The sequence below is a fragment of the Eriocheir sinensis genome, chromosome 56 (genome assembly GCF_024679095.1).
Source record: "Eriocheir sinensis breed Jianghai 21 chromosome 56, ASM2467909v1, whole genome shotgun sequence".
NCBI lineage: Eukaryota > Metazoa > Arthropoda > Malacostraca > Decapoda > Varunidae > Eriocheir > Eriocheir sinensis.
In genome coordinates, this window is record NC_066564.1 from 6,500,887 (window position 1) to 6,528,551 (window position 27,665).

At 43.7% G+C, this 27,665-nt stretch overlaps 1 protein-coding gene and 1 long non-coding RNA gene across 4 annotated transcripts in view; both read right to left on the bottom strand.

Moving 5' to 3' along the window:
- LOC126984216 (calbindin-32-like) overlaps positions 1–9,371 on the bottom strand; it is a 29,174-nt gene extending 19,803 nt beyond the window's left edge. Inside the window, exons 1-4 of the mRNA XM_050837747.1 lie at positions 9,290–9,371; positions 8,816–8,905; positions 8,014–8,100; positions 5,025–5,081 (exon numbers count right to left, since the gene is read on the bottom strand). Of these exons, the coding sequence (XP_050693704.1) occupies positions 5,025–5,081; positions 8,014–8,100; positions 8,816–8,890 (219 nt within the window). The 5' untranslated portion in view covers positions 8,891–8,905; positions 9,290–9,371. The remainder of the gene's footprint in view (positions 1–5,024; positions 5,082–8,013; positions 8,101–8,815; positions 8,906–9,289) is intronic.
- A 5,049-nt stretch (positions 9,372–14,420) lies between these two features.
- Positions 14,421–27,665, bottom strand: part of LOC126984217 (uncharacterized) — a 107,654-nt gene continuing 94,409 nt past the window's right edge. For all 3 annotated transcript variants that reach the window (XR_007736493.1, XR_007736494.1, XR_007736495.1), the window contains one exon: positions 14,421–14,564. This is a non-coding gene — a long non-coding RNA (uncharacterized LOC126984217). The remainder of the gene's footprint in view (positions 14,565–27,665) is intronic.

Below are 27,665 nucleotides of genomic sequence, written 5' to 3' on the forward strand. Positions count from 1 at the left end.
CCTGCTTTACCGGGCACACTGGTACCGCCGGGCGCCGGTAGGAGGAGCAGAGCTGGTCCACAAGTCTTACTTATTGTTTTACTCAGGGCGACTTCTTGGTTACAACAATACAAACAACAGTATAGAGCCTGTTTGTCTGCGGGGCCTAAATGGCATAGAAAATGTTTGCTACTGAATTTAACCTTCCGTACTACAGGCAGGGTACATCAGGCGCTCGCACAACGTAATCCTTATTACAGCACAAGACGGCAAAGGCCGACACTGGTTTCGTCTAATCATTAAGGAGAACGAAATTTTTTCGAATCTCATAATAAACGGAAATGTTAAATCGATCTAACTACTGATTATCGTACACTTCCATCAGCACTACTGTCTACGTCAGCTACTCTCACTAGCACACAGAAGCCTGAACTAAGAAACTGACGGAAATATTCTACAGAACAACTTTACTTGTACCTACAGCATCAACATTTAAAATATACTATCATGGATTTCAACTAAGTGGGTATTATGTATTTATTAGTTTGCCAGGTTAGCAAAGTTGCTGTCTACAATACTTGGCATTCTAGAAGGTGTTTAAGTTGAAGGAAGAGATCTACTCACAGGTTGAAGCATTCTACAACGTTGGGCACAAATGAATATGTACTACTACTACTACTAATATCTGTTTACGGCTCAGTTTAGGATTTGCCGCCATGGCTGAGGTTAAAGGGAGAATCTTCGTGTTTTGATCAGTGTTTTCTTTGAAGTGAATGAAGCAATGACCTGCTTCCGGCCCGCGGCCGGTGACTCGAGGCTTCTGCGGAGCCGCAGGCCCTGAGAGTGAGTACCGCTGCCCCGCTGCCCCACACTGCGGTCACCCTCGAGATGGTGTTATGGGACGATGTGTGTGTGTGTGTGTGTGTGTGTGTGTGTGTGTGTGTGTGTGTGTGTGTGTGTGTGCACTAAAGTGTACAAGATCGCTTCACTCCATACGCTGAAGCAAGTGACCGACATAGCGTCACCTTGCTTTGCTTCACCAAAATTAGTGACCATTATCAGTTCAGTTATTTTCGATATCTCTTATCGATAACAATGTTAAAAGGCTGATGCTGAGTTATTCGAGCGGTTTGTTCAGAGGTTCGAGGCCAATTTGCTGAAAAAAACCCGTTTCTTTTAACCATTGTGTTTGGTTCACTAGAGCAACACGTTGCGGCCACTCACATTCATTATTCATTACGTCAACGTTCTGTCAACCTTGCCTTGTAGTCACACCATCCGATTTGAGGTCAGCGATCGAGCTGACGTGCGTCTCACTGACCAGGGTCAAAACTTGCACGGCTTGCACGCGTAGCGGATGAAGAAGAGCTCAACACCACACAAAAAAGGCATGAGCATATATAAGCATGAAACTATAACAGAGTTGAAGTGGACAACTGGGCGCCAAAAGGAGATGACGAACTAAAATTTTTCATCATGACAGTATGTCGAAAAGTAAATGTAACCATTAGCCGAAAATAATTTTCTTAAGAGCACTACTTTTTGTGAGGTTTACGGTGAGAAAAAAGTTCTTTCATCATCGACCTCCATTAACTTAGTCCTCAGGTAACAATTATGGACCGACATTTATATTCGCTGTTGGTGCAGCTTCAGCTGAAATGTTCTGGCATGCCCGAGCAATGGCTGCCCATCGTCTCATCAGGTGTGATCAGGAGGCAGTGGCGTGTATGGCGCTGACTGCAGCTGCATTCTGAATGGTGGCCGATGTTGCTGGTGTGGTGCTGCTGATGCAGCAAATGTGTTTTGAAATAGTTTGTGTCATCCACTTCATGATAAAAAATGTTTTTGCACAAATCTTGATAACACGAATGAAACTTCTCCGGTTGATGGCATCGCGCAGGGCCGCCCTTCACACCATAGGTACAGTGAACCTTCCCCTCAAAATATTCTTCCCGAGGAATTGTGACGCATTGTGACTGATGTTCAGTCCCTTTTGCACTGCACTGCAACAGCAACAATGATTGTGCAACATTTTTTGTCCAAAGCCTCGGATGAAACAAAATATAAACACCAAGAAGAATTGATACACGTATTCACCGTGTTGTGGTGAGACACTCTGAACAAACCAAGTTGATAGTTTTGCATGCTGGTTTTCATACGTAGTATATTAAGTCACAATTTTTGTAATCTGGTCACTACTGTTAAAACAGCGGTAGGATTTGTAATATTTTTGCTTATTATTTGTTCCTGCTGCCTTCCTAAAATTGAAGCAGCCGCTGATTATCAGCTCTTGTGACGGACCCTTGAGGGTGAAGCGTGACGGCCGGGCAATTATGTCACTTCCGCTTTTTGTTAATTTTTCATGACTTGTGGATCCCTGGAAATGCCAGTTTATTGAATAACAACATACATGCGGGAGATCAAGGGAATACTGCGAGTAATGTTGCTACCTAAGTGCCACTGAACCCCTCAAAGAATAAGACTGAACTTCAGAATCGCACAGTTTTGGTCACAGTTTAGCGCTGTGCTTTGTTGAGATGGCTGTGAATGTAGGGTAAGAAATTACAAATAATTCCATCGACGAAAGAAAAGGGTATCATAAGGTGTTGGCGGTGGTGGGGACGGTGGTGGCGCCGGGCTACAGGTGGAGGTCGTGCAAGGTCGTTTCGATTTAACAGCCAGGATCGCGAACCATGATGGTGTCACACCTGCATGCACCTTGAGATCGCGATTAGTTCTCTGGAGATGGCGAAAGTGAAGAGTCACAAGCACCTGTTTTACCTCTACTTTTATCATTATTATTATTCCTGCTTGGCGTTCACTGTAGCTGACTTGTACAGCAACGATGATGAAGAGAGTAGAGGCGAAACTTATGCACCTAACTCTTTACTTTCACCATCTGTAGACAAATGATCGCGGACTTCGAGACTGCCATACACTGTGACGCCATTATGACTTGATCCCCAAGGCTTCAGAATGAGACAGTCTTGGGACGTGTCGGTGTTTTTAGTGGGTGGTAACGGCAGCAGCGGAGACGGTGGTGGCTGAGCGGTGGTGAATGGTGGTCTATACAGTGGCAGTGGCGGTGGTGGTGGATAGTGACAGTGATGGTGGTGGTGGTGGAGGGGGCTTCCCTAAAAGGGGCAGTGAGTGTTAGTCAATTGTTAGTCACTAAAGGAGAAGGAGGAGGAGGAGGAGGAGGAGGAGGAGGAGGAAGAGGAGGAGGAGCAGGAGGAGGAGGAGGAGGAAACATGGAATATCAGGCAATGGAAAGTCTATTGGCTTATAACGAGGCTGTCTGCTTTTGTAAATTTATGAATGCGTCGGGCACTTCAGTAACCTGCAGAACAGATTGAAGCACTTCCTGTACAAACGTGCAGGAACGTTTAGTTCACTCCTGACGCAACAGGAAACAACGGTCAGTGCGATTATTAAAGGAACTGATCGTTTTCGAATGAACAATTCCTGCATTTCTGCAGTATAGTTGTTCCAGTGGCAGATGACTCTGTTCAAGAAATAACGCCTGACAATGCGTGTGCTGTATCGCCTCACTTGAACGGTTTAACCGTCATTTCTAGTTCTCGGGTTAGTCTGGAGATCAAAAAGCTTGGGGTGACTGACGTTACCGAGCTTGTTCAAGTATCCGAAGACTTGTGTCAAATACCCAGCTACTATAATATAGTGGTTTATTTTCCAACGTAAAAAGAAGTTGAGTTGTTTGAGTTGTGTTTCATATGGTTGCGTCCTCAACGATGGTTTAATGTTCGTAGCGTGTCGCTGCAGTCCCTCGAGTAATTCAATACCCTTCTTGTAGTTTGGGGATGTACCACTATAACCACAGACATGTTATTATCTATTTTGCGGGCAAACTTGTAGTGCTTGTGCGTTTCGGATCACTGCTACTGTAACATAGTGACACTAAGATCCGATTTCTCATGTATGTCTTGTAGAAGGTTTGTGTGCTTGCTTTACGTGTGGTTATTGTTTCTAGACAAAAAATACAAGACTTTACAGTGGTGACGACTGAAGGGCATTGCCACTCTTTAGCTCACTGAATAATCTGGTCAGTCTTTTGGGGTGACTTCGCAGTCTGCCGCCGTGGGGGATTTTCCACCAACTTTTGTGCCATCAGCAGATTTTCATACGGAGGATTAGTGATATCATTATGTCGTTAATATTTGTAATAAACAGAATGGGTCCGTGCCCTGACGCTTGTGGAATTTCGCTAGTAAGGAGTAACTCGCAAGCGTGTCAAATGAGTAAAACTTTCTTCCCAGTCAGCCAATCTCTTATCCATGATGCCAGATTGTCTTCTTAACTTGCTGACTGAAGCGTCTAAGAAGTCGTTCTTACAGTATCTTGTCAAAATCTTTCTCCAAGATCATGTATATAACATCGCTAAGGACAAAAATATCCAAGTTTTCATATCTACCATGGAAGAAGTCTAATGAATTGGTTGAGAATCATCTTTTATTTCTGAAACCATGCTGGGTATCGGAGATTATAATGTTATCTATTAGTAACTTCACAAGTTTGTTTGTCATAATATTTTACAGGATCTCATGTCAAATTATAAGCCTGTACATTAAGGTCACGTTCGTATCTTTTTTTTCCGAAAATTGGTGTTCTGTTAACTTGCTCTTCGTCTCTGGGACCTTGTTCAGTTGTACCGAGTCTATAGATGCAGCCTTGGTAATGATAAGTTGTCGGGAGGAGGAGGAGGAGGAGTAGAAGTGGATGGTGATAAGGAAAAGGATAAAATGGATGAGGAGGAGGAGGAGGAGGAGGAGGAGGAGGAGGAGGAGGAGGAGGAGGAAGAAGAGGAGGAGGAGAAGGAGGAGGAGGAGGAGGAGGAGGGGAAGTACGGGGGGAGGAGGAGGAGGAGGAGGCGTATCAAAGAGTTAAAATTTATTACTAACAACGGAGTAAAAAAAGAGCTATTTATGGAGGAAAAAATAAACTCTACTAAGAAGGGTCGGGCGTCCTACAGAACAGACAGTGAGGGAAGAGCGCGGGCCAGCTATCATCACGATCCTGCACAATACCTTTAGCTCGTCAGCCTCTATGTACCCACTGTTGTCTTTGTCGTAAGCTTTCCATATCTGCAAAAACGAGACGGGGGCACGATGATGGGAGGGACATTAGAGGAGCTTACATTAAAAGGAGGAAGCGACAAGGGAAAAGAGAGAAAAGAGAGGAATGAGTCTCAAGTCCGTCTAAAGGGACATGGCTGTCTTACCTTTAACTCGATACTGTCAATAAAACCATTATGGTCAGCATCATATTGTTTCCAGATCTGAAAGAAAGACATGAGGGTAAAACATTTGCTGAACGCCGCCCTGACCTCGGGGCCAACCAGGGGAGAGAGAGGTGTGTGTGTGTGTGTGTGTGTGTGTGTGTGTGTGTGTGTGTGTGTGTGTGTGTGTGATAGATATTGTAGATGAAGACTGACAGATAGACAGATAGATAGATAAGTAGATAGATGAACAGATAAATAGAAGAGAGAGAGAGAGAGAGAGAGAGAGAGAGAGAGAGAGAGAGAGAGAGAGAGAGAGAGAGAGAGAGAGAGAGAGAGAGAGAGAGAGAGAGAGAGAGAGAGAGAGAGAGAGAGAGAGAGAGAGAGAGAGAGAGAGAGAGAGAGAGAGAGAGAGAGAGAGAATGGATATAAAAGGCGCACCTATCATCATCGTAGCCGATCCAGGATTCAGGACGTTTCCTAACTTATAGGCGGTAGTGTTATAATTGTATTTCGTAAAGAATCCTTATAACCAAAAGCTAACTAAAATTATGAGTATTCTTTTTCTTGAACCAAAAAAAAATTAATAAACAACAGAATAATAATATGAAAATACGTATATATCTTATACGACAACTGTGGCCCGAGGCAGCGCGCACGTCATTTTGCGGGTATCAGATGCCTTACATAGGCATATTCTTACAGCGCAAAGCACGTGATGTCGTTTATTGTGACTTCGTGAGCTTTCATATTTATCTATTTGTGTATATTTCATGGAGGCAGAACTTGCATTACTACTTCCAATTTTACTACTGACACGAATTTGTGACTGTTTATCACAATAGAATTTCTCTCAGTTAAGTGAATCAGACGCCACAGAAATATTACCAGTTTGTGTACGAATGAATACAAAGATAAGCACATACTTTGATTTAACTTCAGGATGTCTCGCGGATCATTTATAAATAAAAACAAAAAACACGGATAGACTACTCTTTAGCCCACTACCACCACTCGAGGCACAAAAACAGTCCCTCCGCCAAGTTTGTACCCCACATTTGGTGATGTTAGGTGCGCTTATTTGTGTAAGACCGCTCAGAATGAAAGGCTTTAGTGTGTTGGGAGAGGAGAAAAGATTCACGTGAAGAAGAGTGAGAAGAGAAAACTGTAAAAATGGCCACAAGAGGGTAGTGAGCAGACCACGTCATCAGCGGGGCAAAGATGCTTGAATGTTGCTTCTGTAGACCTGAAAGAGACAAGAGGCCTATGTGTTAGTCGAAGCAACCTCCTTAATATCTAATGTCTAGGATGGGAAGTGTGTCTGAGTGTGTGTGTGTGTGTGTGTGTGTGTGTGTGTTTGAGAGAGAGAGAGAGAGAGAGAGAGAGAGAGAGAGAGAGAGAGAGAGAGAGAGAGAGAGAGTGTGTGCTTAATCTTGCCACTGTCACTATGTTTTTTGTGTTTGTCAGAGTGCATGCTTTTGACATTCTTCTTCTCTTGTTTGTGTTCTTAGACCTGTGTTTTGTGACCTGCCCAAGCCTCTTTGCATCCATTCGTATCTATTTCCTTTCTTATAACTTCAAAAAAACTATCATCTCTTCACCCTCGTGGTAGTCTTCACTCCAACCATCAACATTATTATCTACCTGTACTCTCCCCCTTCCTTTCACCTCAGTAACTATTTCCATGTTAATCGTCCGTATTTTTTCCTTTTTTTCTTCTTACCTTCTGAACTATCTCTTCTATCTCTTGTTTCATAATTTCTTTTCAACTCTCTATTCTCCATTATTTTCTAGTCCCTCTCCAGCTTTATTGTCTTTTATATTATTTCCCATTTTTTATCTCTAATAATTCCTTTTTTCTTCCATTTACACATTTGTTAACCTTCCAATTCTCTTACTCCTCGTGGCAAAGTGGTTTGCACACCTAGTTACGAATCCACGGGCCTGGGTTCGAATTCCCTCATGGGCAGTCGGCGTGCGGCCTTCCCAGCTATTCATCCTCCCTATCTGGCTGGTTGCTAAAAGGATACCTGGGGAAACCTGGGGAAGGTAAACTGTAGTAACCCTGATGTCACACCGGTCCTGTGTCCCGGGATTACTGGGTCATATCCCACCACAGGGTCAAGGGCCAGTGTGACGGAGATGAGCACTGAGGCCACGCACAACTATTGCCTATGCCCTCAACAGTGCCTTTATCTTTTACTCTATGTCATCTCAATGTTGCTCCCGCTGTTTCGCCAAGGCAATAACTCTGCGCACTAAGCTCTCCACATTTCAGTATCTTCCCTTCAACACTTGTTTGAGTGGATAATTTGCCTTCCTACAGCTCCTATACCCTTTCTTCATCCCTTCAGTATTACTCTCCCTAATTCTCTCTAATTCCAATAACATTTCTTCATCCTTAGAATTCTATGTTCGCTAATTTCCACTTCCTACACCTTCCTCCATCCCTCTATATTCTATTCTCCCTCCTTTCCTCTATTCCCTACAATTTTCTACCATCCATACAGTTCCAATCCTACCATCAATCCAGTCCCAATCTCTAAAATTCTATGTTCGCTAATTTCCACTTCCTACACCTTCCTCCATCCCTCTATATTCTAGTCTCCCTCCTTTCCTCTATTTCCTACAATTTTCTACCATCCATACAGTCCCAATCCTACCATCAATCCAGTCCCCATCTCTAAAATTCCTAGACGCCTCCTTCATTTTTCTGATTCCACGTTCTTTCCTTCCCTATGATTCTTCTACTCTTTCTCTGCCCCTCAACCACCACCCTCCCTCTTCCCCTCGCTCACCTTCATGAATTCGACGGAGGAGTCCAGAGGGTTGTCAAAGCGGAACAACAGCAAGAAGTTCTCCTCCATTGGCAGCAACTGTGCGAGCTGGAACGAAAACGAAGAAGTATTAGCTTACGTGAAAACTGACAAAACAGTAACTCTACTCGATCTTTTTTTCTATGGAGGCGAAAGTGCACTTGCCTGCGGAGGTGCCCTTACCCTCGGAGAGTTTGCTGATTGGTTAGTCAGGTAGCTGTTGGGATCATGTTTCTTAAAGGTCCCTCTAGGCAAATTTATGAGAAAAAAATCATCGCTCTCGCAAACTTCATATATATATCAACGCATTTGTGATCAGTTTATGCATCATCTATTTTTTGGGGTTTATACCATGGCAAAAATGTGGCCCATCACTGGTACACGGTAAAGCCACAAATTTGGCCCATCGCTGCTACCGGGCTAATTCTGTGCTTCGTCTTGCATCTCTCTAAACTTTCCAGCATCACCCTTCACCGAATAACCGCGTTGTAATGGAATGAGTTGCCATGTAATGTGTCAAAACTTATTTAAAGTAATTATCTGTGTCGGAAAATGACATATTTGCTAACTGGCTGCAACAAACAATACGTAGCAATAAAAAAAGAAAAACTAACAACACTGCAAGGTGGAATGGCCACTAACGTTCACTGTTCTTCCTTCCCTTAATAATAATTGCCGCATTGGACACAACCCACTCTTGGTGAGATAGATTCGATTATGTACTGTAAGCTTATCCTCTTATCCTCCGCCTTGATGCACCACACCGCTGTATAGTCCCTCTCACCTCTCTTATCTCAATCTTGCCGTCCTGGTTGTCGTCATACGCCTCCATGAAACACTCCTTCAGCTCCGCCAGCATCGTGTCCGAAACAGACTGTGGAAGTGGAAAGATCATTATCTCTCTCTCTCTCTCTCTCTCTCTCTCTCTCTCTCTCTCTCTCTCTCTCTCTCTCTCTCTCTCTCTCTCTCTCTCTCTCTCTCTCTCTCTCTCTCTCTCTCTCTCTCTCTCTCTCTCTCTCTCTCTCTCTCTCTCTCTCTCTCTCTCTCTCTCTCTCTCTCTCAACAGTATGGACATCTTAGCTCCATCATAGTTTTCGCCAGCCCTGCACAGTTTGCCTCTCTGCCAACAGCGTGTTCCCGTCCTCTCGCCTCCATCAACATCCTTCACCTTCTGCATAACTTCCCTAACTCCTTCACTTCCCTTCCTCCTTGCCGCCTTGCCCTGCCAGGCCTGCTTCCCTCCCTCAAGGACACTCACCTCTGACCCCGAGTCGTTGGCGTTCACAGATGACACAAACTCCTTCAGGAACCCGTCCAGCTCCGAGCCCTCGATGTATCCGTTGCCTGGAAACGAAAAATATAATTAATGTAAAAATATTCCCTGCGTAACAGTTCAACACGTCAACATGACTATCATTACGATTATTATTGTTATTATTATTATTATTATTATTATTATTATTATTATTATTATTATTATTATTATTATTATTATTATTATTATTATTATTATTAATATTATTATTATTATTATAGTTATTATTATTATAATTTTTTTTATTATTATTTCATTATTACTATAATTATCATAATTATTATTACCTCTATTAATAGTACTATTACTATTATTATTATTATCAATATTATTACGATTATCCTCATTATGACTAGCATTGGGTAGGCGGTGACTGAGTGGTTAGCGTGCATTTACCACGTGCTGGACGACGCGGGTTCGAATCCCCACGCTACCACCTGGGATTTTTCAGTCACCGCCGAATGCCTACATGCTGTCCTGAAGACCACCCATCAAACCGGACTCTAGAAAAAAACGTCCAAGTGAAGCAAGAATGAGTTCCGGGGGTCAGCATGAACCAAGAATAAATGGCGCCACTATAAAAATTGCCTGTGCCATGACGGGCTTGGGCCGACCACCAGGTCCCTGAAGAAAGCCTGCCGGCGCTACAGGCGAAATACGTAAAAAAAATAAAATAATGATCAGTATTAGTATCATTATAAAAACAACAAGTGTGCAGTAGGTAGGACAGGAAGAGTCCAAATACTACACATAAGAAAACAAAGTCTGTAACTCCGACACGCCTGAGACACAGAGAACCCTGGGTAAAGGGAAGGAAGTAAAAGCCAGATAGCTGAGAAAAAAAGGTCTTGCTACTTGTACTACTACTACTACTACTACTACTACTACTACTACTACTACTACTACTACTACTACTACTACTACTACTATTTTTCTAGGGACTTAATATTTTTTTCAGTCGAAGCGATCAGTCTCGCGGGGTCGGAAGTTTACAGTATAGACACGTGTATATATATGGCAGCTGGTCGTGTCTTTAAATTGAACTTTTGTTTCAGGAAGCATGAAGAAAATGATGACCTGTCCAAATGACGGTAACTGACAATGAACGCAGCGACAGCGATGGAACGATTCTTTCTATATGCAAAACAGAGTTGCATCTTTTCCGCAGGTGGGTGAGATCGAGAGGCTTTGTGGATCTCCTGTAGTATAGATCTCGCCTCACGCGGCGGCTCTCAGAACTGTCACGACTTAACTACTTGCCTGTCACTTCGTTCTCAGTACAAGTGCTGGTCATGATGCGATCTCAGGAAAAAACAAAAGAAAACGTAGACTTTCTGCTATGGCGCTGAGGCATCCAAGCATTCACACATTTTTTTTAAGCACTCAGCGGCTCTGTCTGTTCCGCCGGCTGAGGCCCCAGCGCCCCGTTTTTCCTTGGACAAACAAAATCTGATGGGATCTGTCTGGCAAACAAAGTTGACGCCAAGTTATAATTTATATTAAGACCTTAAAGGTGCACGGCCTCGTCAGCCTCGGAGGACCTCCCCTCCCTTCTGCTGCTACTGCCACCGCCGCCGCCAGTCGCCGCCTCGCTCTCCCTGCTGTGGCGGAAGCTCCCACAAGGCAGCTTCCTTTCCGCATTTTCAGAATCTTTTCGTAAACATTTTACATTCCCTTCCTGGGTGAAATATGAATCCCGTAGTTATTTAAGAGCCTGGACAATTTGAGCACATTACGTTTCCCTTACATTGTATTACACATTATACTTATACACAAATGCATCAAGATTATGCTATAAAGGTCCTGCCTTTGCATATTACTATAGAACTGTAACTTTTATAGGAAAGCCAGTAAATAAAACCTCCGGCAGTATTACAAACATGCACGAGGCAGTGTAAATAAACGTAGATCAGTCAATCAATCAATCAACGAGTCAATTGATCTGCACCAGGCAATCCTCTTCTTTCTCAATACATATTTTTTTCCCAATTCTATGTGAAGTCTATGTTCCTGACAGCTTTTCTCTACCCAGCACGGTCACACATTCCTCTGGCAGCTGGTTTTCTTTCTAATCTTCCCTAACGCAGTCGATCCATCTCCACTTCGGTCTTTCATTTCCTCTCCTGCCTTGTAATTCCATTTCCTTCACTCCCCTCCCTACATACATCTCGTCCCTCCTCTTCATCTGGTTCTGCCACTGCAGTCTTATTTTCTTATACCTTCTTCAATATATCCTTTACCCTCATAGTTCTTTTTTGTTCTACCATTCCTAATCTTATTCAGTTTTGTTGCGCCACACTTCCATCTAAGCTTTTTTCATCGCTACATCTCATTCTTTTTCTCGTGTGCTTTTTTCACTGGCCACATTTCAGCATTATATATAACTGCTGGTCGTGTGCGCTTCCTTAACCTTCAAGCTGAATCTACCATCACATACCACATCCTACATCTTTCTCTGGTCTTTCCGCCCTGTGTTCGCCCTCCGTCCAGATTTTCGTCCTCAGCCATCGTCGAGCCTAGGACTTTAAAATTATCCACTCTCTTCAACCTCGTCCCGTGCATACTAATCTCAGAGTCTTGATCCACGTTGCTCCTCAGGTATTCTGTCTTCTTTCCATCGATGGCAAGCTCTCCTTTTTCAGATCTAGGTCACCCAAAATGTACAGAAAATTCCCAGAGAAAAAATGCTGCACTAAAATATCTTAACCTATATTTCGCTCTGTGTCAGGCAGGGCAGTCCTGTTGCTCATCGCTCGACAGTGTCATCTTACTCCTGTCTTTGGGGAGGGTGCCAGAAGGATGACAAATAACTATTAATTCAATATTTTATCATCTCTAGCGTACGAAATATTGGAAAAAATACTATCTGGAAGAAACTAGTTATCCAGCAAAAAACACATGTATTATAGATGTCGAGAGAAAAGGTAACGTATTAGTAATATTTGCTGTTTTGTAATTATTTATGTTCTACCCCTCACTAAACATATAAAAAAGGTGCATTTTAAAGGTATCTACCATAACTTCTGGAGAACAAAAACAAATTTGAATTAATAAAGAATGGGCGACCAAAAAACAAGGTTCGACTTGAATGGATCGGCATTCGAATGGGTATTTCGAGAATACTCTACAAGAGACAACTCTTCGAGCACTATATAGATAGATAAATAAATAAATAAATAAATAAATAAATAAATAAATATATATATATATATATATATATATATATATATATATATATATATATATATATATATATATATATATATCAGATTTAACATAAGTGTTGTCAACGGTGGCATTAATAGCACCGGAATTTCTCGTGCCGACTGAGATTCTGAAAATGATTTATGAAAAAAAAACATTGAGTGTTCTGTAACTACAATGCCTTGGTGCTTAGTATCTTTTAATGGTTGATTTTCCCAGGAAAGCAACGCGGAAGCGAGCAAGGAAAACAATTGTGAGACTAAGTAACAGAGACTTGTCGCTCGCAGAAAACATAATATACTATCTCTTTGTTATAACTGACAGCCTTGTAGTTTACCGTCTCTCTCTCTCTCTCTCTCTCTCTCTCTCTCTCTCTCTCTCTCTCTCTCTCTCTGATAGCTCAGTCGGTAAAGCGCTGCGCTGTCAGGCTTCACGGTCTGACAGGCGGCGGTTCGAGCCCCGCACAGGCCAGTTTTTTTTTTCCGCTGACTAAGGAGTGGTTACTGTCCCCCTTGAGCAAGGGAGATGGGGTGTGGTGTGTGTGAGGTCCTGGCACTACCCAGAGATCGACTAATGAGCCTTGCAGTTGCTCTAATCGGGAGGGTACTTATGGGCGATTACGAGTCCAACTCGTGATCAGACCGTTGTGAAATACACACACACACACACACACACACACACACACACACACACACACACACATACACACATTTCCCCCTCTTCCTCCCCCCCTCACACACCTACCCCTCCCCACACACACACACACACACACACACACATTTCCCCCTCTTCCTCCCCCCCTCACACACCTACCCCTCCCCACACACACACACACACACACACACACATTTCCCCCTCTTCCTCCCCCCCTCACACACCTACCCCTACCCACACACACACACACACACACACATTCCCCTCTTCCTCCCCCCACACCACCCTCCCCACACACACACACACACACACACACACACACACACACACACACACACACACACACACACACACACATACACACATTTCCCCCTCTTCCTCCCCCCCTCACACACCTACCCCTCCCCACACACACACACACACACACACACACATTTCCCCACACTCACACACACACTCACACACACATTTCCCCCTCTTCCTCCCCCCCACACCTCCCCTCCCCACACACACACACACACACACACACATTCCCCTCTTCCTCCCCCCCACCCCCTCCCCCTCCCCACACACACACACACACACACATTTCCCTCTTCCTCCCCCCACACACCTCCCACACACACACACACACACACACACACACACACACACACACACACACACACACACACACACACACACACACACACACATTCCCCTCTTCCCCCTCACACCTCCCCTCCCCACACACACACACACACACACACATTTCCCCTCTTCCTCCCCCCACACACCCCCTCCCCACACACACACACACACACACACACACACACATTTCCCCCTCTTCCTCCCCCCCTCACACACCTCCCCCTCCCCACACACACACACACACACATTCCCCTCTTCCTCCCCCCCACACACACCAACCCCTCCCCACACACACACACACACACACACACACACATTTCTACCTCTTCCTCTCCCACTCACACACCTCCCCCACCCCACACACACACACACACACACACACACACACACACACACACACACACACACACACACACACACACACACACACACACACACACACACACACACACACACACACACACACACACACACACACACACACACACACACACACACACACACACACACACACATTTCCTCTTCCTCCCCTCACACACCTACCCCTCCCCACACACACACACACACACACACACACACACACACACACACACACATGAACTGGTTGGCAGTCAGCTTCTTCAGTTCCCGAGACTCATCGTCCCGGAACTGACGCATGAAGTTGTTGCACTTTTCCTGAGAATTCATCTTCCTCTCGTAGTCGCTGAGCGCACCGGGACCAACTGCCATACTGCGGAGAGACAAGGGTGGGTCAGTGGAAGGCTTTCACACGTTTGTTTGTTTTTACAGTTAAGGAAGCAGCTCAAGGGCAAAAATAAATGAAAACAAAACAGCCCGCTAAGCACTGGCTCCATAATCACTCAAATAGGTAAATGTACTACAAAATAAAGCTTATGGAATGCAGTATGCCTGTAAGAGAATGCCATTATCTTTACCCTCTTTCTCGTGGCGTCACTCAAAGGAAAAGTCAATAATCTTACCATAGTGATGTGTGAACGATTGTGCAAGTTACCTACCGTTACAACATGATCATAACACATACGATAAACATGATGAAGTGGTGGAGTTATTGTAAAGAGGCCGCCGGGTATACCTTGGCTAGGCAAGGTTATTAGTCATTTATTTTCTCGGGCGTCCTAACCTTAGTGCGCTGCATGGCGACCGCGTTCACTTGTTATCATTATCATTATTATCATTATTACCATTCAGAGAGAGAGAGAGAGAGAGAGAGAGAGAGAGAGAGAGAATAATAGACAGACACACACCGGCAGGGTAAGGGGGTGGGGGGGTGCAAAATGTCGCCTGGCTGCACCGGGAAATGAAGAATCGGCTCACCAGGTAATTTCACAGTGAGCATTTTAATTATTTATTTTTTGTTAATGTGGCAAATAAATAAAAAAGCCGCTGCAATGTCGTCATCTGGTAAGGGTCAATATGCACAAAAGTGTCGCATCTACCGGCGCTACAGGCAAAAAGCGTAAAAAAATAAATAAATAAGTAAATTTATAAATAAATAAATAAATAAATAAATAAATAAATAAATAAGTAAATATATATATATATATATATATATATATATATATATATATATATATATATATATATATTATATATATATATATATATATATATATATATATATATATATATATATATATATGCATGTATCTGTTCGCGTATCTTTTTATCATTGTGAGCCCGGCTGTGGCCGCACCGTTTAGATGTCATGCGTACACACGCCACGCAGCTGCTGCCTTGACTCCCTGTTGACATCGCTCGTTGACTTCCTGGTGCCTCTGTTCATATTTATATATTGGAGTTCCATATAGACTGGCCGGGCAGGAAGTGTGTGCAGCACGCCTCCGCCAGTGGCATTAAAGGTGTACAAGGCAAACACTGGCGCGCCAACGCCCCGGGCTGTGCGGGAGGTCAGGGTGTGTCGTGGCCTTGGCGGTGCCGTGAAGCCTGGCACACGGCGGGGTGGGGAAGATAGGTCATGGATACACGGAGATTTAAGTGTGTGTGTGTGTGTGTGTGTGTGTGTGTGTACACACACACACACACACACACACACACACACACACACACACACTACAATAAAGTAAAAATTAAATAAAAATTGCATTAGCAATATATATGTTTTATAATGTTTCTTGTCATAAGTAATGGCGTGCCTCCTCAAGCCCGGTACACACAGCCAATGACCGCCCCAACAACACACCAGACACACGGCTGCTGGTAGCGGGTACACGGCAGCGTCCACAGTGTTGTCCTTATTGCCATTAATGTAATGAGAACGACAACTTCTAATAACAGTAATCATACTTTCTAGCCACTACTACTACTACTACTACTGACCCTACTACTACTACTACTACTACTACTACTACTACTACAGCTCGTAACTTTAGTGCACTTGATCATGTGGCATGCGCTCCAGGACAGAGCCATGTGTGTCATCCGGGTTTCGGCAGTTTATCTTTCCCAGGTTAGCCAGGCATACCCATTTTCGACTTGCCCGAGGGTAGGATGGGCAGCTAGGTGAGCCTGGCGTCGCCTGCCCCAAGGCGGGATCAATCCGGGCCCTTATCTTTGCACAGTTTTAATAAAGACACTAATCTGACACTTTTGACCTGTGGACGAAACACTTGGAGTCCGGTTTAAGTTGTTTCCCCCGCTCTTATGTCTCTATTGTTTTGCTTCTGAACTTGGTAACTGCATGCCACCGCCCTTCCCGCGACCTCGCTACACACGACTTTATGCTCATTCTCATCCATTCGTTCTCAAACTTCATAATGCAAGAGATTAACCTTGCTTATGTAATAATTTTCTTCTCTGTTAAACTCTGAAAAAGTCTTCCTTCGGCTGTATATACTCCTGACTGTGACACAGGTCGGTATTGTCAGACTCGCTCCTCACATCAACTGTATTTTGTTCGGTTCATGGTACAGAAAAGGGGCAAACCACCAGAGGGATCATAAAACTACACCTGGAAAAGCTCAAAACTCCTACGAAAGGTAAAACGTAAAGTTGGGGGCATACGGGGATTCGTACCTGGGCACGTGGAGTAGTAGCCAGGGACGGTGACCACTAGACCAGAAAGCCTTGTCAAATATGTGAAATGGGGCGCCGAAATATTTAGGAGTATATTTGTCATTATATTCTTTCGTCAGGTTCCTCAGGCGTCTTTGCAGGAGAGGCGCCAAGGGGTATAATCGTTATGAGCGGTCTCTTTTAACTTATACTAAAGGGGAAATAATGATAATGTGAGGGATTTGTAAATGCAACCGACGAGATGCATGATGGTGTGATGCGAGTGGCTGTTTGAAGCGGCCTACTGCTGTTGTGTAGAGCTGCTGAGGGGTTTGTTTGCTTGTTTGCTTGTTTGTTTGTTTGTGTGTTACGACTCGCGTGTGATGTTTAACCCCAGAAGTTGTGAAGTAACTCTCTGTAATGGAAACCTAACTCTAGTGACTGTTGGAATGTGAGAGTGGCATGTTGGGGTGACTTAAATGTGGGGGAAGGGGTGAGTGACTGTCTGTGGTGTGGGTGAGTGGTGGAGTGACTGTTTGAGGTGGAGTGGTGGAGTGATTCTTTGAGGTGTGGTGGAGTGGTGGAGTGACTGTTTGAGGTGTGGTGGAGTGGTGGAGTGACTGTTTGAGGTGGAGTGGTGGAGTGACTGTTTGAGGTGTGGTGGAGTGGTGGAGTGACTGTTTGAGGTGTGGAGGAGTGGTGGAGTGACTGTTTGAGGTGTGGTGGAGTGGTGGAGTGACTGTTTGAGGTGGAGTGGTGGAGTGACTGTCTGAGGTGTGGAGGAGTGGTGGAGTGACTGTTTGAGATGTTGTGGAGTGTAGTGGAGTGACTGTCTATGGTGTGGTGGAGTGATTGTCTGAGGTGTGGAGGAGTGGTGGAGTGACTGATTTAGGTGTGGTGGAGTGGAGTGAAGAATAGTGGAGTGGTGTGACAGTGGTTGTGTGGAGTGACGATAGCAAAACTTGTTGAACTTTTACCCTGTGTGTGTGTGTGTGTGTGTGTGTGTGTGTGTGTGTGTGTGTGTGTGTGTGTGTGTGTGTCATTTGCTACACATGTAAGGTTAAACCCAACCCGGAAATGTCATGAGCACACCTTTAAACTTGGGGAGAGAGAGAGAGAGAGAGAGAGAGAGAGAGAGAGAGAGAGAGAGAGCAGTGGGCGGAGCTGTATCTGTAGTCGTTCATTCACAAGACGCATGTTCCTCTCAACCAACCTCTTCATGCAAGTATCAACGCCTAGTGCTCTCTCTCTCTCTCTCTCTCTCTCTCTCTCTCTCTCTCTCTCTCTCTCTCTCTCTCTCTCTCTCTCTCTCTCTCTCTCTCTCTCTCTCTCTCTCTCTCTCTCTCTCTCTCTCTCTCAACCGTTTTGTCTAGTTCCTTCCATCTCCTTTATTTGATTTTCTCTCTTCCATCGCCTGCCTAGTTAAATCGTTTCCATATTTTTCTTTTTCTCACCCCTTTCTCCTTCTCTTCGTATCCAGTTGTGTGAGTTTAACCTTTCACATTTCTAACATCGCACGTACCTCATCCCTTATATCATTTCCTTCCCCCATAACTGTCTACGTCTTCCTGCGCGTGTGAGTATTTCCTTCCCCTTCGTTCTCATTTCATCTTTCTTTTCCTACCTGTTTGTCCGTTTTCTATTCCTTCCTCTTTCTAACACACCATGCAGTATTTGATTCAGTTCCGTTTCTTCTGTATCTTGCCTTTATCTTCTCTCATGTCACTTCTGTATGAACCCACTCCTTCCTTCCTCCCTTGATCGCCACCCACGCCCTCCCTCTCTTTCATTGCCAAACTTGCTGGAACTCGTATCGATTCTCTTTCTCGACACGCATATTTCTCTCTCTCTCTCTCTCTCTCTCTCTCTCTCTCTCTCTCTCTCTCTCTCTCTCTCTCTCTCTCTCTCTCTCTCTCTCTCTCTCTCTCTCTCTCTCTCTCTCTCTCTCTCTCTTCCATGATTTATATATTCTCTAGAAAGAAACATGTAAGACAAAGATTCACATATATAACTTTTTTGCGCGCGCATGTGTGTGTGTGTGTGTGTGTGTGTGTGTGTGTGTGTGTGTGTGTGTGTGTGTGTGCGGGTGGGGGGTGAGGGTTGGGGGCTGGGCGGGAGGGCGGGTGGTTGGGACTTATGAGTCTATCGTTTGTAGGTTGCTGATGTGTTCTTCACGCGAAGCAGCTCTTACAGTTCCATGACTTTCACTTTCCTCGAGCGTCTCGGTAGATAAAATGCAATACCTGCAATGAAATTGATCTTTTTTTACAGATTAATATTTTTTCCATATACTTGTTGGCCTTTCAATTCCTTATTATTTTTGCTTTTCTCCGTCTGTCTGTCTGTCTGTCTGTATGTCTTTCTGTTTGTCTGTTTGTCTGTTTGTCCGTCTCATCGATGGTTTCTCTTTTTACTTGTCTGTCAGTCTGTTTGCCTAAATGTCTGTCTTTGTATGTGTGTGAGCCTGTATTTGCTTGTCAGTTTGCTAACCTGTTAATTTGCTTCTATGTAAGCTTTGGTGCCTGTTTATCGATATGACTGACAGTTGCCCAATCTGTTGTTTATCCATGCGTCTGTATGTCCTTGTGTATGTTTGCGTCTGTATTTTAACCTTTAACAATAATGGAGGCAGCTCAAGGGCAAAACAGAATCATCCAAAAAGCCTCGTAGCACTTTTCTCACAAACAGACAGAAATTAGGGATTAAAAAGAACGATGATTTTTTTTTAACAATCTTGGTGTGTGTGTGTGTGTGTGTGTGTGTGTGTGTGTGTGTGTGTGTGTGTGTGTGTGCGCGAGTGTGTTAGTAAGATAATTCCTCCTTTGAGAGCACGGTGCACTATTCTGGTGTAATTGAGTCACAAAGAGGGGCCGGTCACTGAGGACACGGGAGGGTGTTCAAGAGGCGAGCAGCACCCCTTCGCCCCCTCTGAGTGTACCTTTCCGGGAGTGCTCTTACGCCCGCTGTGGCAGGTGTCTTGCTGCAAACTCCATTGTAAGTCTCTTTGTGTATCTGTGTGTATGTGTGTTTACTTATCTATCTGCTTGTTTGTTTGTCAGACTATTTATGTACCTTTGTCTCTCTCTCTCTCTCTCTCTCTCTCTCTCTCTCTCTCTCTCTCTCTCTCTCTCTCTCTCTCTCTCTCTCTCTCTCTCTCTCTCTCTCTCTCTCTCTCTCTCTCTCTGTCTGTCTGTCTGTCTGTCTGTCTCTCTCTCTTTCTCGTTCTCGTTCTCGTTCTCTCTCTCTCTCTCTCTCTCTCTCTCTCTCTCTCTCTCTCTCTCTCTCTCTCTCTCTCTCTCTCTCTCTCTCTCTCTCTCTCTCTCTCTCTCTCTCTCTCTCCGTCCATTCGCAGTAACATTGTCGAGGTAAGTGTCTGTTTCACCCTCGGGACCCTAATCGCAAGTTCATCTCACGCTCTCGTTCACGCTCAATTCTCCTTCCCTTCCCGCCTTTATGATCCGCTCCTGCCGCTCGCTGGGGTTCCGTTCTGCTTTCATTGACCGCTCCAAGTATTTCCTTTATGACTGCGAGTGATTTGCGCGCCACCGGGAACACAAAGGCTTGAAATACCACAAATTCTGAAACCTCTATCTTGATGCTTTTTGTTACGGTTGCGGTTGACATACAAAGAATATTTACACCCAGAGTTTTAGATGCATACAAATATTTATACAACACACCCTTCACGGGACCACTCGGTATACATGACAAATACTTGAAATACAACAAATTTTCGAACCCCTTTCTTGATGCCTTTCTTACGGTTGACATACAAAGAAAATATTCATTCACAAACGTTTACAGTCATACAAACACTTATACAACACAGGATTCACCGCCACTCAATACGCCACTTCTCTGAATACACGGCAATCAGTGAACACATATCGGTACCTCAATAGCCAATCAGCAATACGAGCCAGCGCCACATAGCATTGTTTAACGTTACACAAAGCACTCCTTCTGAATCTTGCATTTGTCGAGAGGGGGTAACACTGCACAGCGACGTGGCAGGAGGAGGAGGAAGAAGAGGATGAGGAGGAGAAGTAGGAGCAGGGGGAGGAGGAGGAGAATGAGGAGGAAGAGGAAGAGGAGGAGGAGGAAGAGGAAGAGGAGGAACAGCATAATCATGACACACGCGCATAAAACACATCATTAACATAATTAACCAACAGGACCGATTTCATTAGTTAAATTACGCAACACTTTCAGCTTTGATCCGCCGCCATTATGCCACGACCTTGCAGCCCGGCACCTCGACCCTCACCTCACCAACGGGACATTTAACCTCAAACGCTGAAAATTTGTAATCAACACCAGATCGCGAACTCAACCGTGTGAAACTACGATAATTCCAGCAAACCTAAAGTATTAACGCTCTGGAACTCTCTAGACACTTGTTTTTGTCATTATCTTGTGTTTTGCTAAATAGGAGTATAAAATTGTAATGACCTCAGCACTGCAAATCTGAAAGCAGCAACTCAGCAGTGTGAAACTATGATAATTCCAACAAACCTAAAGTATTAACGCTCTGGAACTACATCTAGACGTTTGTTTTTTTGTCATTATCTTGTGTTTTGCTAAATAGGAGTATGAAATTGTAATGACCTCAGCACTGCAAATCTGAAAGCAGTACTGAAACGCGAAACTCAGCAGTGCGAAACTTTGATAATTTCCGCAAACCTGAAGTATGAACGCTCTGGAATTACATCTAGACACTTGTTTTTGTCATTATCTTGTGTTTTGCTAAATAGGAGTATAATATTGTAATGACCTCAGCACTGCGAATCTGAAAGCAGCACCGAAACGCGAAACTCAGCAGTGCGAAACTTTGATAATTTCCGCAAACCTGAAGTATGACTGCTCTGAAACTAGATCTAGAAACTCATTTTTGCCATTATCTTGTGCTTTTCTTAATCGGAGCATCACACTGTGTTAACGAGAACGTGAAACTGCAGTGCCAATCCAAGCTAGTTCAAAGGAAGCAAATAGAAGACACTCGTTAATTGCAGCCATCAACTCTAACTGTTTTCTTTCATTTTTAGCAGAATATGTTGTGAGCCTTTTGTCATATTGTCTAGTTTAGATTAGTTTTTTGTTTCTTTTTTTGTTATATTTTTTGTTTTGAGTTTTAGATTTGCTTTGTTGTGAGCCTTTTGTTTAGATTAGTTTTGTTTTGTTTACTTTTTTGTCATAGTTTTTGTTTTGTTTTTAGTTATGCCAAGTTTGTTTCTTTGGTTTAATTTCGTTTCTGACTGGAGCAGCATGTGTTGTAAGCCTCTTGTTAGATTCTTTTGTTTTGCTTAGTTTTGCTTAATTTTGTTTAGTTGGCTTCTTTATTTTTTTTATTTTTTTGGAGCAGAATGTGTTGTAAGGCTCTTGTTATAGTTTTGTTTAATTTTGTTTAGTTGGCTTTATTTTTTTATTTTTTCATTGGAGCAGCATGCGTTGTAAGTCTCTTGTTTGATTCATTTGTCTTGCTTAGTTTGTTTCTGTTTAGTTTAGTTTAGGTTCATCTTTTCATTGGAGTGGCATATGCGGTGATCCTTTGGCTATACTCCTTGTTTAGTTCTGTGCGTCATCCTTCATTACTGTCAAAACTTCACCACCAAACACTGAACGCCTTGTCACAATACTCATCACGTGTCCTCTTTGTTGATGAATTAATGAGTGAGTAAGTAAATAAAAAATGAGTATAAAAATAAATAAATAGATTAATAAAACTAATTGTGTGAGAGAGAGAGAGAGAGAGAGAATTGCAGGTTGTCAGCTTATACCCACACATAAAAACTGAGAATACCTACGTTAGCGGTTTAAAAGAGCAACAGAAGACGGAAAGAAGGAAAGGAAAAGAGGGTTGCAGTAAGATGAAGCGATACAGAAAGCAGAGAAAAAGAAAGAAAGAGATAAACAAAGAAAAACAAACAAAAAGAAGTAGAGAAAGAGCTAAAGAACGGAAAAAAGGAGGAGGAGAAGGAGGAGAAGGAGGAGAAAGAGAATGAGGCAAAAAATGGGTAAGTTAGCAAAGAGTGACAAGGAAATCGTTTGACGTTCAATAATCTGTTCAGGACGAGGAGGGGAGGAGAAGCCACCCTCGCAAAATATATACAAAGACGAAAGAAAGAAAAAAAATAGTAAAGAAGGAAGAAAAACGCAAAGTCAAATCGCACGAAGGAAAAAACGAAACCCACGTAACATGAGATAACCAGCATCGTATCCCTGACCTCCTTCTCCCGTCTCCTCATCCTTCCCATCTGTGAGTTAGCAAAATCAGCGGCCAGAATCGAGTGCAGGGTCAGAGGGATTATGAAGTTCACAGCTCAGCACCTTTCCTGCCAAGTCAGCACCTCCGTCTGACCATGGTGCTGACACTCGGCCACTCAAAAGCTCGCTTGTATTGATCTATAGTGTTTAAAGGAGAACACCCGCCCTTCAGAAGATGGCTCCTCCCTCCCTCCCTCCCTCATAGCTTGCTGCACCCTCCCCACCCCCGCCTCCTAATACTTCAGACCTCGGCTTCCTCCTTCCCTCCTTTTACTTCCTTTGGTTCCTCCTGCTCGACATCCGTTCTCTTGTCAGACCCCAACTTCCTTAACTTCCTCCTTCTTCTCTTCTTCCTCCTTCTCCTCCTGCTTCACCTCCTCCTCCTCCTTCTTCTTACGCCTAACCTCAACGTCCTTCCCCTTCTTTCCTTCCCTCAGTTCTCATCCTACACGCTATTTATCCTTCTATAACTTGTCTAACCACGTCTAACTTTTTTTTTCTCCCTTCGTATCGCTTTCCTGCTCGAAGCCTACAGTTTTCTACCTTTAACTTTATTTTTTCTACTTTTTTTTCCTCCAGTTCCTTCTTGCATGCCTACTCATTCCCTCCCTCCGACGTCCTCTAATCTACCTCGTTTTTTCCCTTCTTTTAGCTCCTTCTCCTTCTTGGCATTCATCCATGTAAAGCAAGTCTGCAACTCTCGATGTAACCTCAACTTCCATTGCCTCCTTTTCCTCTTTAAGTTCTTCCTTACACTTGACATTCACACGGTTTTGCCTCCCTTAGCGCCGACATCCCCCTGCCTCGATTCTTACTATTACACTTCCCTTCTTCTCCTCATTCCCTTCCTTATGATATCCCTTTACTAACGAAACCTTTCAAGAGGGAAGTATCAAGACACCTCTCCATTCGGAATTGATCTCTCTTTTGGCCGATCATTTCTAGTCGCTTTTATAGGAGCAGTGGTGAGCAGGCTTTTTTGTTTTCTTTTTGTTTTGTCTCTTAATCTGTTTCTTCTACTGTTAAAAAAGTCATCCGTTTTTTAGATGTTTTGGTAACAGAGGGCAGGAGACGGACAAACAAGCGGTCAACGGTTCATGGTACAGATACTTTGTGAAACTACCACCAGGGTCGGAGAACTACCCATAGCAATGCCCACAACTTCTACGAAAGCCTTGTCAAATGTGAGAGCTTCTGCGTCGATGATGTTTAAGAATACCGTATTACTAAACATTTCGTTGTCCAAGTTCACATATTTGACAAGGCTTTCGTAGGACTTGTGGGCATTTCCAGGAGTAGTTTTATGACCCTGGTGTTAGTTTGACCCTTCTTCTGTACCGTGAACCTAAGGAAACACTCATTAGAACTCGACTGACCCACTCTTTAACCTTTAGAAATTGTTAATGTGAGACGCGATAGTTTCTTATAATGCTGACCCTAGGCCCTTTCCTCCCTCCGCTGCTTCCACTTTAAATCCCTCAATACCACCTTCCTCAAAACCCAAGACAAACAAAAAATCTGCACGATGATGTAAAATATGCATCATAAAGCAAATATGAAAGATTACACTCGAGCCTACAGGAAAACAAGGAAGGAAGAGACGGGACAGAGAAATGAGATGACTGACTGAAGTGAAAGGCGAGACGATGAAGGAAAGAATAAAGAAGAGGAGGAGGAAAAAGAGGAAGAGGAGGAGGAAAAGGAGGCCAAGGTGAAGGAAGAGATGCAAAAGGAGGAGTTGAAGAAGAAGAATGACAGAGAGGAGGAAAACAGGAGGAGAGGAGATGGAGAAGGAAAAAGAGGACCAGGTGACGGAAGAGATGCAGACGGAGGAGATGAAGGAGACGAATGACAGAGAGGAAGACAACAGGAGGAGCAGATGAAGAAGGAAAAAGTAGAGGCAGAAAATAAACTAGAGATATAGGAGGAGGAGAAGGACGCGGAGGAGGAGGAGGAGCAGAATGGACAGGGAGAAGAAAATGGCAAAATATGTAAAGAATGATGAAAGGAATTTGTTAGGTGAGGGGGAGGTGCACAGGACGAGGGGAAGAGAGAAACATGAAGAAAGAAAGTAATGCTTCTCCTTCACGCCTCCACACCACATGCAAAGTTGAAAATAAAACTAAAACTACCGAGGGAGGAAGGAGATTAATATCGCACGAAGGAAAAATGAAAACAAAGGAATAACGGAGAGCGCTGAGAAGACTGTATTAGAGGATGTTGGTCGCAATAGGAGAAAGAGAAAAAAAGTGAAAGGTTGGAAGAAGAACACGAATTCGAAGAAGAAGAAGAACAAGAACAAGAACAAGGAGAAAAAGAAAAAGAATTAGATGACGAAGAAGAAAAAGAAAAGAAGTAAAAAATAATTAAGAACAAAAAAAGCGAAGAGAAAGAAAAAAAGAGAAAAAAGAAGGAAAATAAAAGAAAGAAGAAAAGAAAACAACGAAAAAGAAAAGAATAAAAAGAATGACGAAGAAAACAACAACAACAAAAACAACACCTACTAAAACATTTATTTCCACTCCATTTCGAAACAATAACAAGAACTATAAAAAGAAACGAATTAACACCCAAACAGACCCACTGAGACAAACCCTCAATAAAAGAATACCATTTTAGTACATCGGAGGAAAAGCGAAGTAGTTACAAATTAAGTTTCATACGAAAAACCAACCCAACAAAGCAATACGGTGAGGCACAGGGATCTTCTGCTTCTTTAACTTTCTTTCTTCATGTTGCTCCCTTCCCTCGTCCTGTGCACCTCCCCCTCATCTAACAAATTCCTTCCATCATTCTTTACATATTTTGCCATTTTCTTTTCCCGGTCCATTCTGCTCCTCCTCCTCCTCCTCGTCGTCCTTCTCCTCCTCCTATATCTGCACTGTTGCCTCTCTTTCTATCTTCTATCGATATTTTCATGCTGACTGCTCTTCTGAATTTGTTAGCTGCATACCTCCCCCCCTCCCGCGGCTCCCATGTACACGACTTTCTGCCCTAGCTCATCCCTATACTGTTCAAATCTCGTATTCAAGAGCTAACCACCATCTTCATTGTTTCATCCCTTTCGCGGGTAAACTCTAGTATAGCCTTCCTGTATCTTTATCTTCCCTTGCATGCGACTTAAACACTTTCAAGACGTGAGTATCAAGGCAGTTCTTCAAATGATTCTGACCCTCTGTTTTGGAATTCTTCTTCTATACACTACTCCTATATTTCCAGCGGAAGCGTTTTTTTTTCGTTTTTTTTCAACAAAATCAAGAGAATCTAACAAGTAGCAAACAAGATTGTCCCCAGTCTGTCAGATTCATCGTGCAAGGAAAGACTGGAAAAGGTTGGTGCTGCCATCCCTAGAAGAAAGACGACGGAGAAGGGACAAGATCACAAAGCTCAGGATAATGATGGGGATAGGCGGGATTGATGAGAGAGGATATGTTTTTATGGGATAGGGAAGATGCAGGACGACATAGAAAGAAATTGAGGAAGACATGATCGACGGATATCACGAATTTCAGTTCTTTTTATAGCTGCACTGAGCCTGGGCAAAGAAACCGTCCAGTCCAAAACATAAATGAGTTTAAAGCCAAGACTGACCGATTGAGAAACGAAGACGGAACCACCAATGAACTCATTTCCTGTATATCACAACACACACACACACACACACACACACACACACACACACACACACACACACACACACACACACCTTCCTGGAGTGGATGGGCTGCCACTTTCTGACTACTAATCTTTCTTCGTGTCGCTGCCGGAGTGGACAAATATTGAGTCAGTGTTAGATCGCTCTGGCGGGCCCCTAATCGGAGCTTCACCGAGGAACTAATAAGAAAAACAAACGAGGCGGCACCTGAAGCCCGTAGACTCCCTAGGATCAGGAGCCGACGACGACCCTCTGTTGACACGACACACATCACGGAGCAGCGACAGGAGGCGGCGGGAGGGAGGGGAAGACGTAGTAAAAGAAGGCGTAAAGGAAGAGGAAGAAGAGGAAAAATAAAAATAGAAGAGGGAAATAAATAATAATATTAATGATAGTAATGATTATGATAATAGTACTACTACTACTACTACTACTACTACTACTACTACTACTACTACTACTACTACTACTACTACTACTACTACTACTATTACTGCAGAGTGGTCAGCGTGCAGGCGCGGCGTCAGGAAGGTGCAGGTTCGCGTCCCGCCCGCCGCGAGAAACAAGCAGACAAATTTTTAAATCTTCCACGAGTGGCCCAAGACTACCCACATGCTGTCCTGAAGACCATCTATCGACCTGGACTCTACATTCTCTATCTAGAAAAATGAAGATTAAAGATGAGCTCCGAGGGGCGGCATGTGCCAAGCAAGGAGACGCCTCTATAAACACCTGCCTGCGCTGTCACAGGCTGGGGCCGACCATTAGGCCCCCACTAAGAAACCCTACCCGTGCCATAGGTGAAGCATAGAAATAATAATAATAGTAATAATATAAAAGAAGAAGAGCAAAGCAAAATGAAGAAGAAGAAGAAGAAAG